Here is a 14930-nt window from a genome sequence, read left to right as displayed (position 1 = left end):
TCCGGAGTGGACGTGTGCCTGCCCGCCGGACAACCTTGGTGAGTGGTTGTGAGCGCAAGGTAAGTGAAAACCTAGGCATAACCTCGATGTTCCTGCGCGGTGACGCTGATCGCGGATTGGCACAGGCGCTGCTCTGGAAGTCTTTCCGGTACACGGACAACAAGCACTCAGCCGACGTCGTGACAGGCCGTGTCACGGCAAGCTAACCAACAGCAAAAACAAACATTATAATCAAAACGTAGATTCTAAATCAATATTGTAATCGATTGGACTTCTGGGTGATAATTGTGGTGTGATACTAACGGACTAGTTTCAGTTTTCCTCGCGTTCCTAGAATAGACTGCATACCTAGCGTATTATTATGTACGACCGAGTGCGTGTTAACTTCTTTTTAAGGTGGTTTCGAGTGTGTTAAGTATTTATCGTACCTACCGACGACCGCAACCGCGATCATTCCTTGTTCTTCTTCTTCTTCTTCCTTCTCTGCCACGTGTGCAGCTAGTTTTTAGTGTGTTTTTAACCATAGTAGCAGACCCGTTTAGCAGCGAGAAGAGGCAACATAGAAAAGCGGTGCTCACAACGAACGAAACACTAGCCTAGAGCCGCCAAAGCCGAATCATAGCATAGCTAACAAAACAAAAACCTCTTATTCGTATTGGATAGCAGCGCGAGTTATTTATTGATACTAGTAGTTTATAGTCAATCATTTTTGACACTGTTTGATATTAGTAGTTTATAGTACAAACATGCGTTTTCCATCCCCGAAGGGGCTGCATTGCTGGTCGGCAGTCCTGATTGGACCGCGACACGGCGCTGCAGTCGACTGTCGAGGAGCGTGTGAGCGTTACAGAGAGCGTGTGATAAAAGCGTGTTGTTGTGATGGTTTGAGAGTGTTTGTTGATTGAAACAGGAATCTATCCTCCTTGGCGGACCGATTGGCGGTTCCGCATCACACACGCGATTGGTGCAACATTCTGCCACGAACCGTCGTCACCAGCAACATTCCACTTCCCATGCTGCCCATTGGAGGCAGATTTAAATTACTAAACACCATTAAAGGTTAAGCGTCTCGTCATCGAAACATAGATCTTAGGCGTAGCATTTGCTGTGATTTTGTTAGACTACCCGCCGGCCAGCTCGGTTCCATCTCTCTGTTTTTGGTATTTCCTGGAAACTTGTTGATAGCAATAGATCGCTGCGTTACTTTTACGTTTCCGTTGTTCCGTTTTCTTTCTCGATATTGTGACATGGATGTAGTGTTGCTTTTGCAGTTTTTTTGGTTTCTCGTTTTTCTTTGCTAGATTACCAATGCTCATTTTCCAGCCCTCATCTGCTCCGATTTTTTCCCACTCGCTCTGTTTCCATCTCTCGTGTGTCTCGGCCAACCGTGTCTCCCCACCGGAAAGGAAGCAAACCTGCTACTACTCGTATACTCCGTATATGTTGCCGCCCGCCGGCCAAGTTTAACAAAGCTGTCTGTTACCTGCATTACGTTACCGCGACCCCAAAAACCCTTGCGTTATCGGTTTCGCTTCCGTTTATTTTCCTCCTCCACTCGAATTGGTGATCTCCCGTTTTTTTCCAACTAGAATGTGTCTAAAAGTAGCGTTTTTTCGTTTTCTGCATTTTTAGATTTTATGTGGTCGCTGGGGACTTTACCTGATGGTAAGAAAATTTAAATATCTCTAATATTACAACTGAAAAAAAAGACAAACAAACAAACAAACTACCTCCTATACAGTTTTACTTACTTCCTATTACTGAAATTTTTTATTTCGTTGTGCACTTCTTCGAAAGGGCGAAAAAGGAGCCTTCGTGTGGCCACAGCCTGTTCGCTTGACCGCAGTGCACATGTTTTCTATTCCTATTCTTCTCATTCTTCTACTCATTGGAAACAAATGTAGCAAAACTTGAAAATTCGTAGCGTAATTCGTGTCAAACAAACAAAAAGGGTACTGTAACGAAAACAAAAACCGACCTCAGCAATACCCAAAAAACTGGTGCCAATATCCGGCAGTCCGATGGCAAATGTTTTAATTTTTCTTACTATCAATCTATCCAGAAGACAGCGAACATTAGAAGCAAGCCACTCCTTTTGATTTCGGTTTCGTTTGGTTGGGGTTGGTCCAAAAGCTCCAACGGCAGTTACTGTACACTATTGCTTCACACTCACAAAAACCAATCCTTCCTTGTCCGCGATCTCCATTCATCTCGGCCACTGCAAATAGACCGGAAACGAACAATTCAATAATCCCACCCCAAACAATAACGCCACAATGTTTGTCATCGTCCCAACGATTGGGCCAACGAGCTGGCCATAGCTGTGTCGTTTATGTTCCCATTAAGCTTGACAGTGGTTTATCGGAGTGGCTGGCCGTGAGAGCAGTGCCACGGTTTCGTTGTTGTGTTCAAATTATTAATCGTTGTTGAGCAAATTTTATCGTTTCGATGTGCTTTCAATGGTTCGTGATAGTGCACCTCGGTTATTGCTTTGCGTCGAAACCATATTGGTTTGTTTTTGGTTTTTTTTCCCGTCATCCACTGGCTCGATCGTTCACGATGATAAACAAATGGCAACAACTTTGCGTATGCTGTACGTTTCGCAATGTGCGCTGTAAATTATCCTCGCCAGCATCATTGGCAAAAATGGGTGGAGTGTTTCGTTAAATTGTTCTTTCGGCATGGCCACGTGGCCACCCATTTGAAACCCGCACCCTGCACAACACCACCAACAATTTGCGTGACCCATTGAAAAGGATGACTGGTTCAGTGTTACAAAGACATGTAGTTGATTCTCAATGTTCGCTAGTTGTTCTTCTTTTCGTTCTCGAGTATACTATGATTTGTTTCTTGTTCAGTTTTGCCTAGTTGTGTTAACTTTTACATTGATTGTTACTAAAAGTATCCATTTGACATGAACATGGTTTATAGAGACCCAAACAAAAACTACTTCGTTTGTACGTGCTTGATCACCTTACCCACGAACGAAAGCCTCGTACGCGTAGACGAAGCAAATCAACGAAGCAAACGCCATTTTAGTGTTAGTAGTACTGAAAACAAGTGGCCATAGTGTAAGTATGCATCAATTTGATTAGTCTGAAATAATGTCTCAGCTAGAGGCAAGAATACCGATCACCCGTCGTCTGTCGGGGCAACGCTTCCCGGAGACTGCTCCCGGAGCAAGATGACGTCATCGGAAGTTTACCTGGTTCATGATTTCTGCTACTTTCGTTTTCTTCTCATTCTCTTCTTGCAATAGATCATAGAACTGTTGGTGACCAGCCAACCTTTAGTACAGAGTCCTATAGTATGAGATGCTAGGTGATTGAGAAAGTTACTACACCTAGGCTATACATAGTTCTATTTCTAATTACCCCCACCGCCAACATCTAGGATCGACTGTAGCTGTATTTGACCATAGATTACCACAATAGATTGCTCATGGTGAACTGGAAGTGTCCGTCTTTTGGTGAGCCCGGAGCATTTATGCAGATTGATTTTATATTTAAAAAAATCGGTTCATGGTGTTATCTGTTAGACCAGTCAGAACCGTATTATCATCAATTTGAAGTCACGCCTTTCGCGTAAGAACCGAGGTAACGGATACGGCATAGACGGACACGGACAATCTACAGAAGAACTACAGATTTAATGAAACAATAATTTTCGAAAGGTTCAAATACAATTTTTTCAAGCATTCAAGTTAATAATTGTTCCAAAATTGTCACAAAACATAAAGAAGTGTTTGGTGCATTTTAAACCATTTTTAGAAGACCTTTGTTAGTAATTTCAATAGGGATCATTTTCTTAAACCTTTTATCATGTCCTTAAACCTTATTTTAATGTCTCAAAGAGGATGATTAATCAAAGAAGTGCGTACTGTAATCAAACGTTTCCAAAATACGTACTTAACTCCCAATGAAATCTATTAATAATTTGAAAATATAATTAAAATTGACGAAAAATGATATAATTTATAGGAACAAATGTGGAGATTTACTTATGTCAAGAAAAGGAAATGATAAATCATCAGTAAAATAAGAAAAACAAAGCAGAAAACTAGAATTAAAAAAGTCCTTTCAATCAAAGAAAAGAGATACCCAAAACATTCTTAAATATGAAACAGAACACCACCAGAACAGTGAAACGTTTCTGTGAAACACGACAGAACAGAAGGACGAGTAACGCGCTACGAAGTGTAGAAGGAAACGGCGTCTCGCTAAAAAACTAATTGATGCATACAACACACACACACCGCCAATTCGTTGATTTGTTCGCCTGGCTTACGGTTTTCGTCGTTTTCAGTTTTGCTAACACTGTTTTCCCGACCCGACACACCCACTGTTTGGTTCCTCTATTGGTCCTTCTTCCCTGCGGTGCGACGAACTAGGTGATTCTATCGAACGGAAAACATTTCCTTTCCGAAACGAATCCACCCAAAAAAAATCAGAAAAGGAAGACATTAATTTAAGAAATCAACTCAATCAACGCCGCAACAACTAATCGCCGTTTTTCGTATCTCTCTGTTTCTTTTTCCGTTTTCTCTCCTTCTCTCGCGCGTGTAGGTTTCCCCGCCGCGTATGCTGCGTACGCAGCCGGTCGTGGCTTTTCCGGCTACCCGAGCTTTGGACTACCGTACCCAACAGGTAACCTAAACTTGGCCAGTTTGCACGCACATCTAACAGGCAACCATCACCTTCACCACCACCACCACACCAACACTCACACCAACGCCCAGTCGCACTCGTCCTCCTCCAGCTCGAACCCGTCGGCGACGGCGGCCGCGGCTGCCGCTGCCGCAGCTGCCGCCGCGGCCGCCGCAGCCGTCCATCATCCGTTGCTCGCTTCCTCGGGAGGCGCCGGGGCCGCCGGAGTCGGCGCCCTGTCCTCCTTACCGTCCTGTCACCCGTTCCACCATCACCACCACCACCACCATCCCTTCGAGCACCTGGGGCACCTGTTTTCCCACCACCACCCGGGGGCGGCCGCGGCGGCTGCTGCGGTCGCTGCAGCGGCCGCCTCGCACCACCACTCGTTGCACTTGTGAATGAAACCGAAAGCGCGCCCACCGACGGCGCCCGCCCTTGCGTCCCCGGCTTCCAAAAGCACGTCCCCCGGTCTACCGTCGGTGCCGACCACCGCGGACACTGTGGCCACCATCTGCAAGACGGCCGCCACTGCGAGCGATCGGCCGCGATCGACACGCAAATGACGCCCCTTGGTGGTGGCGGATGGCGTCGGCAGCAAGTCGACACTCGCCACCGCCACCACCACCACCACGACCTGCTGTGATCCGGCCACCGCTTTCGAGCACTTTTCGAGCAGCGTTTCGAGCTGCCCGTGCTGTTGCTGCGATACGCAACATTGTTACGGTTGTTGTTGCTAAACCGCAAACCATTGAAGGGAAGGGATTCTTTTGACACCACCCACAGGGAAGCTGGCCCAAGCTGGCTAGAGAATTGATTGAGAACGCCAACGTCAGATATCAAAGCCGTGCCAATCTGCGAGTCAAGCAGCTCGATTCGCAGACCGCCCAGCACCTTAACAGAGCCTTGAATGCCAGCCGGCGGGTGCACTAGAGGCGGCCATTCATTGCGTAGGATCGACGTCGAGGATATATCTATAGCCAATTCTTAGCGGATAGTGCATTCGAACCGAAGCTAGCCAATCGCTGCACGGCGGCGAAACTATTCACCGTTAAAGCGGACGACGGTGAGCCCAGCAGGTCCGCGCTTAATGTGCGCTTGTTTTATGGTGTGCTCCGGCTTGTTTTTTGTTTCTTCTTTCCGAGTTCCCCGGGACCATCCAGGACTGTAACTTATATCCTTAAAACGGGCGACTGATTGCGCACGACGGGACACCCCTGTAGCGGGGTAGAATGGGAAAGCAGGGCGGCTGGTGGGATGTTAGTTTTAATTTCAATCAGATAAACTAATTGAGCAATTACGGGCAACCCGGCTGTGGGTGTGTGTGGGTGTACGCTGAACGGAAGCTTCGAGGTGGTCCACGTTTTATGGGTTTTCTTTCTACGCTAAGAAGAAGCGTAATCCCCGTCGAGGTAAATGTATTTCACGGCGAGCGTCCGGTAGTCGGTGTGTAGTTCACTTCCGACACTGCGAAACACGGCAAACATTGTGCCTCTTGCGGGCCTTGGGCACGCTCGGGACACTTTTCCGATGCACGTCCAACTCCAAGCCCACGCACTCGTTGCAAATGATTCGCGGCCGCTTATGTTCTCCCATTTTTTTGGGCCATTTTGGGCGACATCGTCGTAACCGAACGCATCCAGCGCATTCCACGCGCCAACGTAAGGTCCACCGGATGGCGCATGAATGGCCGTACTTTATTTGGCAGCGAGCCTCAATTTGGCCGATAGACCCACTACCGCGAGAGCGCCCTTTTTTGGTGTCCTTGGTCACAGCTGCTGCAGGGTAGCCCTGTTCCACGTTCCATGGACCATGGGCTGGCTGGAAACTTTTGGCCTCGTCGGCGGCGTCTTATCACCGAACGGTACCCACCATAAACAACCGCCCATTAAGCGCAACACACCCCAGTACAGAGTGTGGTGTGCTCCGGAGCGCTTCCGGTATGTTAATTTGTTCGCTTAAAAGGTTCCCCTGTTTTCGCAACCTCCGGATGAATCTGGATGCGCTGCTGAGCCGTTTAGCCGTTTAATCGCTGACCGTAATGGCTGCCGTTAGGCGCGACTACCAGCCTTTCCCGACCGCACCGACACACACACCCGCACACGTGCTCATTTGTTTGTAGTTTTTGGTTTGTTTCGTTCTTTCGTGTGTCCCTTTACTAGAGCGAGTCGATTTGTTTTATTTTGGTCTGTTGTTTGTTGCATTAGTTTTGTTGTTTGATGTAGCCTCTTTGTTTTGTTAGTTTCCTTGTTTTAATCTAGTTTATCCTTTTTGGTTTATTGTGCTGCCGTTTGTTTTTCATAAATTTCTATCATTTTCTCATACGTTCTGTTCTGTTCTCTTGTCTCTTTCTTTTTCTCTTTTCTCTTTTTTTTTCTTCACACACACACGTCGCTCTCGCTCACTCTCTCTCTCTGTCTGTCGCTGCGTGTTGCTCGCTTCATCTCACTGTCTGTGTCCCTCGCATTTTGGATGGGTCCGGGACGGTACGTGGCAGGCATGATGGGGGTAATGCCCGAGAACCGAATCATCATGGGGGACTATCTCAATATGGCTCCGTCGACGTCGTCGTCATGAGCCGCGCCGGAGGCTGGTGGCGCGGGAAGGGAGAGCATGGTTCGCGTGGAGCAGGGACTAGGAGCCGCGGCCAGGACCTTGCCCCCCGTTAACCTGTTCACGGGCTGCTCGTCTGCTGCTTCGTCATTGCAAATCCGCCCAAAGGATTTCAACTTCAAACGACGCGCGCGACGTTCACTTCACTGTCAAACTAATACCGATCGATGCACGCACAGACACACACACACACCCGCCATGCCATGTGATTGAGAAAAAAAAATGCAATAAAGGAAAGGATTTTTCAAAACGAACTTCGAACGCCGCTCGAAAGCCGCTTCGTTTCACTTTTCATTATCTTTATGCTGTCAGCGTCCTCGTGGGTCATTATGTTTGGGTCGCTTCCGGGCCATGCCACAGGGTCACGTGCCACGTGCAGTGCGTTGGAAACGCATTAAGCCCCCCTCTCCCCGACCCGGTCGGTGCCAAGCAACTCGCTGTTGCCCTCTTCCGGTGAAATGGGCTACCGATTTAAGGCTGCCGAAAAACCGCCCACCAGTGGCCGTCCACCATTCTAATGTATTGCCCTGACCTCCGGAAGCTTCCGGCCACGCGGTGGCACCGGCACCGACACGGGCGAATGTTTGCATTCTGGCACGTTTCCGGTCGCCACGGAAATCAAAGCTAATCCACTCACGAAATCGATAACGCAAATTTAGTCATTACTGTTGCCAGCAATTACCGATTTGCATTTTCCGAGGCGCGGTGAGGCTGGAGCGCCCTCGTCCCACCCCCCGGGAGAGCCGCCATTTAAATGTATCGAAATGAAATAAACATTCCACACGGCGGTGGCACCTGAAATGGCACCCGCGGCAATCTAAATACTGTGCACTTGACCATTCGGCGGTCGGCTCGACTCCCGTCCGGGGGGGGGGGGGGGGGGGAGGGCAGCATGATGGGGCACACCTTTTGCGCGAAATGCAAATCAATGGCGCCCACGGTGCACGGTGCATTTTAAATTATGTTTTCGGGTTAAAGGTAAATTAACATTTTCATTACCTAGCGACGAGCCGGGTCGCCGAGGTCGATTGCTCGGTTCGTGATGGATTCGGTGGCCACACGTGTGTTCGTCCGGAAGTCCGTTCCGTGTGCGACATCGGGTGACACAGGAAGCGGGGCGGGACGGGAGTGTCTGATTTAGGGCGAAATAACTCACCGGGATTTTTGGAGTGATCCAAACACCGGCCACAACGGTCACGTCCGAATGACCGCATCGGACGGGCACGCGTGTGGCGCACAAATTAATTGGAACGTTAATACTTATCGTCCAACTATCGGGCGCGTTTATTTTGTGCCCATAAACAGCATCATCAACAACGCGGGCTTCGATTGTCACGCGGAAGGACCGTCAAGGACCGGACCGGACATTGGCGTCGGTCGGTGGGTCGGGTTTTGACGTTTCATTAGGTGGCGCACCTTTCCGATCTTCCCTGTGTCCCAACGGGGCTCGTCTCTCCACTTCCACCCCGTCCAGCAACTCCAACACACAGTCACTCAACATCTACACGAAACACACTCCGTTCCCGGGTTCATTGCCCAACAGTATGGCGTCGTTGACTTGTCCACCTCGGAAAAGGCGAAACAAACGCGTGATTACGGTCGCAGTACGGTGAAAATATTTGCGATTGATTTGAAACACTAAACAGGGCCCAGAGCGAACGAGAAACAATCGATAGAACCCGGCGGGCGAGAATAGAATGGGGTGTTGTTCTTCGAAGGAAGAAGCAAACACCAGAAACACATTGATCGTAGCGAACCAGAAGCCTGAAATGGTGCAAACAAAACAGAAAACCACGCAACAAACCCGGGGTGCGGTTTCGCGTTGGCCGCAAAATCAAACCAAAAGAAACCAGCCCCAATGCCGCCGTAATGCGTGAAAATGAAATTTTAAAAATCCCTCACAAACCAATAGGCAACAGAGAAGACAAACAAGAACAAAATGAGAAAGAAACCGAGCGAACGGCAGACTCGCGGTCGGCCGCAGTAATCGCAATACTTACGGTCGAATCAACAGAACGAACGAAACACAACAAACCGTTTGCAAATCCATCGGTGTGAATAAATGAAAATGATGAATAAATGAATAAATTTCCCAGCACACACACACACGCAGAGACCCGGCCACTGACATCAGACTGGGATTTTCGCGGACGCAAGTCGTGCAAAAATGGTGCTCCAACCGTTCGGTTGCGTGAAGAGATGTCCTGCACAGAAAGAGACAGAGAGAGAGCGTGCTTGTTGAGAAAGAAATATTTGAAGAGTCATCAGAATGGCCCCACAGCCGTGGCCGGAGGATCATTAATGCATGGCCACCGCTAAGCCTTACAGCGAACGGTGCCACTTTAGCGGAGCGGTGCACCATTATTCGTTGTCCGGTCCGATCCGGTCTCAGTGTGTGTGTGTGGTTTGGTTAATTTCCCGACCGGTTCTTGCTTTTGCATAAATTGAACCACGATCCATTACCCGGGGCAGCAAACCCATTCACGGGGGCCCGGTGGCCGGCCCAGCTAATGGGAAGCTAATTGGGGAAAAGTGAAAAATTCACACGCCCGCACCGAAAAAGGAGGGTGTAACTTTATGATGTGCCAAAGATTTGCTCACGGCCGTGTCGGTCCAATCACGATCACTCGACAAGGACCCCTCGACAAGGCTTTGCGGATCGTGCTTTGCAGTGTTTCGTTCGCTTCCAGTCGGTTGGTTTGACCTCGATTCGCGGTCACGGATTCAAATGCATGATTTCACAGTGGCCTCAGACTTCCGGAAAGGGGTGGGGCCGAAACACGGTGGGAGCGAGCGATCCGAGCGTGGGTCTTGGTATGAAGTAAAGTGCAGCGCCCGATGCCCTCGGAGCGCCTCGGAGGAGTCAATGAGTGGTTAATTTTAAACGTTCGTTAGCTAAATCTATTTACCCGCCTCCCGCGGAACCCACACAATCTACTAAGTGCTCGTGTGTATAATCCAAACGATGCCAAAATGAAGCCAAAAAAATACGCGTACGCACTAAAGTATTATTACAAATTGCATCAACAGCTTTGAGCGATGCAGCTTTTAACGTGCAATCGGTGTGCGATTGAAACGGATTGCAAACGAAACGAAATGGACGGAGGAGGATATTTTAAAACATATTAAAAGCCAAAAAAGAAAACAAAACAATTACCAAAACAATTGCCGAAAGGATGTGTCAGAACAGGATTTGGAACAGCCAAGAAAACAACCCAAAAACGAGAGAACGTTCTTCTATCGGACCGCTTTTTGCTAACATTGAAGCTACTATAAACAAACTACTAAACAATCCGCATCCGCCGTCGCTTTGCCGCTTGTCCAGAAAAAGGAAACACGAAGATGACACTTACATAAAAGGACATAAATAGCCAGAAAAAAACACGCACACACGCAACATTAAATGAAACAAGAAAAAACACAGTAAACCGAACATGTCACAAGCCGCTTAGCCAAAAAGGACGACGGAAGGAGAGAGGGAGATAGCGAGCAGCTCAACATTTAGAGCACGGATTAAAAAGCAAATTTTTAAACAGCACAACAGCGAGTCTGGCGAGTTTTCACTTCCCGGAAGCGGGACCCCCCGTTAATCTTTGGTGTGTTTAACCGTTCGGTTCGGATGTTGGATGTTTGAAAGCCGCCGCCAGCGACAAAAGTTAATTAGTTAAACGTATTACTTTTTTCATAAAATGACAACCACTCTAAGGGAGCGTTACGTCGGTAGTCGTCTGAAGTAGTTCCTTCCCGAGCGTCCTTCGGGACGGGAATTAGCCGAACCCCAATCGACGGGGGCATTTAATGAACCCCCGCACGGCTGGAGCGCGGGGGGGAAACACGGGTCCAAACCGGGTGTCGGTCGCTGCGCTGTCGCTGTCAGCGATCCGACGACACGTTCCGCGTGTGTGACACTTTTCCCGTTAAATGTCACCCGTTTGAGTCGGGCCGGAGCTGGGCGCTTGCGCTCTGTCACTAATGGTCGGCATGGCGGATCGGCGGATTCCTCTTAACCGTGTGGCGTGTGATGTGATGAATCAAATTTTGACACCGAACCAGGGGCGGGGGGTTCCGGACGGTCCCAGGCGCGGCTGGCTGACTGATTACGACATGTGTCGCAAAAATGTCATTAGAACCACACGGGCAACCGTGACAAACGGCCTTCGTCAACCACCGCCTTGTGTGGTGGTGGTCCGGGTCAACCGGTCCAACCGTATCCGGTCCGAAAAGCGGGGACATCCCGTAACCCTTGTTCAAACATTGACACTTATCCTGAATCCTCCTAATTACTATCCACACCGCACCGTTCGGTCGCGCGCGGGATCAAGGATCAAGGAGTCGAGACTCCTTGTGCAACCCGATGCTCGCCCGCCCACCTTGGCCGGAGTCCTATTGCGCAACGCTAGTCACCCGACGCCACATTTAATCGGTGACACACACAGAAGGATCCGTAAGGGCTCGCCACTTGGCTCCTTAATAAAGTTACCGTTAAACGGGTGACATGCTTTTTTCGGTAGGCTCGGAATTGAAACGTTTCGGGGAGCGTTTCGGATTTTGTCCACAGGGCTACGGCTACACACAAAAACCTAAAGCGAAACCGCCCGCGGCACAATATTGGAGACAAAAACGGTGGCCAAAAAAATCGGGCAAAAAAGGGCCCTCGCCCCTGTCATCGCTAATAGCCGGGGAAGAGGGTCCACACGCCCGGGTCATAAATGGTGGGGTGCCGAGGGTGCCCAAAAATCTGTCATACCCTCGTTTATGCTGTCCAAGATTATTGTTGACACTTAATATTTTTACCCGCTGCCGAGCGGGATTGTTTCAAACAATCCCTTTTTTTCTTCTATCTCCGACCGATCTTCCGTCTTATGCAAAATGACAAGGGGTTCCCTTGAGGACGACCGGATGTGATTGGTTTGTTTCGTATCCTTTGCTACAATGAATGATTCACTTCACTGATGTTGTCATGAACATGATGATGGTGAAACAAAACAGGACGCCCCCAGGGCGGCCTGACCAAAAAATACAATCAACCTCGCTGCCGGGGTGCGTGTGTCCCAATTTTCCCGGCAGAAGTTTCACCAGTGTCGGTTAAAGACAACACCCGTTTCCCGACCCGTTTGCGCCCAACTCCCCCGTGGACAAACCGTGGCGTGGATCTCAAACTCAATATGAAGTACCGGAGCGACCGATGGCATAATTGACAGCCAGCCAGGAACCGTATCGCTCTGGCTGGCTGGAAACTCACCCAGGCTGAAGGGCCGGTTACGTAACGGCCGTAACGGTTACCTAACACCCATTCGGTGGAAAAAGAGTGTTTCATTAAAATCCTTGGCGCTCCCGGCGGAATGTTACATCACTGCGCCGAGTGCGGAATTTGCATTTTTGGACCGTGTGCGAGTGCGGGTGCTGGTGCTGGTGCTCCACCGTTCCCGTTCCGTGTTCCCGGGCACCGGAGCCGAAATGAAATATGGCACGGCGTATTGCACAAGATGCGCGCCGCGTCGTCGTGTAATTACGGCGAGAGTTTTCGATGAAATATTGATGCCACCGGCTGCTTCTTCATCCGCTCACCTGGTGGGCCCCGCTGGGGGGTGGCAAAGTTTTGCCACCCTACGATAAGATAAATTTTCCACCCGCGCATCGAAAACCGTGGCGAAGTTTTCCGCCATGCCACGCCGCGATTTACGGGATTTCTCACGCTGGAATCCGATTACTCTGCAACCGAGCGCGAGCGCTGAACGTTCGATGATTTTTCCGCCACACTCGGAAGGTGGAGCCTTAGTTTTTCCTCTGGCAAAAAAAACCCACACACACGGCGGGAGATCATTAATGTAATGAAGCAGCACTACCGGCCAGTTGGGTGGTGAAACTGATTCACTTTGCCGTCGGGCTGGAATCCACCGGGAGAAAACCCGGCGACACAAGAGGATCCCCTCCAAAGGATACGCTTTGGTGTATTCGTGGAACCCATTTCTTAATCCACATTGAGGACCATTGAAGGCCCAAAGGACTGTGGTTAAGGTTAAGGCTTGCTGCTCTAAAAATAATATTATTTAAGGACCTTCCGTTTGCAAAGAATGAGGCCGACACGGGTTTTCAGACATCCAAACTCCAACTTCCGAACCTCCGAACGTTTTACGTACGTCCGAACTTCGTCCGGCGGGCACAGTGTGTTCCAACCTTCGGCAACAATGCACGTCAAGCACGGGAGGAGTTGATGAATTTCAGTTCCTTCGCAAAAGTTGAAGATGCGTTCGGCCAGGCAGCAAACCTTCCCTGCCCGAAGGAAGAGTGTTTCAACTGTGATTTTTTGGAAAAGAAAAATGAACACCCCAAAAAGGCGCCCGTCGCACTATCGGGTTTCCGGTTATCCTTCCCACGTGATTGGCACTGTCGGCGCCGTTGTCGGCGGCGACATCAAACCCACCGGAGCCGGGGCCTACTTTGTGCCCGACCGAGCAAAAGGCAAACTTTGCACAACGGGCCCCACAATAACGCAACACACAACAACCGGAATCAAAATTGACATCAAGTCATCGGTGAAATCGATGGCTGCTCGATGCTACGGTTTGCTTGTTCGCTGTTTTCCCGCTCCTGTCACCCGGGTGGGGCGATGTGGAGCTCTTTGATTCGAGCGAAAACTTTTCTGCTAGTTGCCGGTGTTATATTTTTCCCCCTTTCGTTCGGGTTCGGGTTCTGTTTTGCTGCGGAAAATGTTTGACGTGCCGGATGACGTTTGATGTGCCGATTTTTGGTTTGTTTTTCTTTTTTTTCGTTCATTCGTGGGTTAAAAAGTATAGTTTTTGGGGAAACGTTTCGACAGCCCCGGCTGTTTGACGAGTTGTTTGGGTTGCGATTGCGATGTGCATCAACAAATCAATTCGCTGAAAAAGCAACACAAACAGCAAAGCGGAAGAATAAAAAAAAATGCAGTATCCCCCAGGGGGTGGGAGTTGTCACGATCCGAAAAACACACAGACGGAAGAAACAGAAACCAAATGTACCGAAAGCAATTCCGGTGGGCCGGCGTTCTGCAGCGTGTTCGAAGGACTAAGCCGCCGAAAAAGAGAGAAAAAGCAACCGCCCCAGCTTTTAATCAATGTTAGAAGTTTCCGCACCGATTCAGGCGAAGAAGCGCGCTCGCTTCTCAGGTGACGATAAGAGCGATAAGAGACAGAGCGCGGACAGAGTGCCGGTACCTCGTAAGTGTTGATAGACATACACACTCCACATCCAGATAGTGCTTTTGAGTTCCCGAATCAATCATTTTAACGGGCCGTATCGAATGCAGACTAGCGCGGGCAACTGTAAGCCCTCGACAGGCGAAAGTATCCTGGCGCATATCCGGTCCGGGAACCGTGGCACCGTTTCAGTATTTATGGATAGCGAAACGGTGCGCAGTTAGTGCGTGCGTGTGTTTTATCTCTGTGTGTGTGTGTGTGTGTTCGTCCCGGACCAGGATGCGTGTAGACGCAGTTAGTCGCCTCTAGCCAAAAAAAAAACGCCTGTCAGATTTTGTGTGGAGTGGATTTACTACCGTAGTAGCGAGAGTTTTCCTTTAACCTAGAATAGAGTGTGTGTGCCAAAAAAGGGCGATGATCGCTCTTCGATAGGTCAATCCATCGTTTCAAACGTAGCCAACAGGAACCGGCAAGTGGACCGCAAGCGGGCGTG

At 49.3% G+C, this 14930-nt stretch overlaps 1 protein-coding gene across 1 annotated transcript in view; it reads left to right on the top strand.

Annotated features, from left to right (window-relative positions):
* Nucleotides 1-14930, top strand: part of LOC128277823 (RNA-binding protein Musashi homolog Rbp6) — a 456559-nt gene that overhangs the window by 435617 nt on the left and 6012 nt on the right. The window contains exons 10-11 of the mRNA XM_053016353.1: nucleotides 1633-1665; nucleotides 4566-4646. Coding sequence (XP_052872313.1) covers nucleotides 1633-1665; nucleotides 4566-4646 — 114 coding nt within the window. The remainder of the gene's footprint in view (nucleotides 1-1632; nucleotides 1666-4565; nucleotides 4647-14930) is intronic.

The sequence above is a fragment of the Anopheles cruzii genome, chromosome 2, assembly GCF_943734635.1.
Source record: "Anopheles cruzii chromosome 2, idAnoCruzAS_RS32_06, whole genome shotgun sequence".
Taxonomy (NCBI): domain Eukaryota; kingdom Metazoa; phylum Arthropoda; class Insecta; order Diptera; family Culicidae; genus Anopheles; species Anopheles cruzii.
The sequence above is the reverse complement of the archived record's forward strand: the minus strand, read 5'-3'. Positions and strand labels throughout refer to the sequence as shown.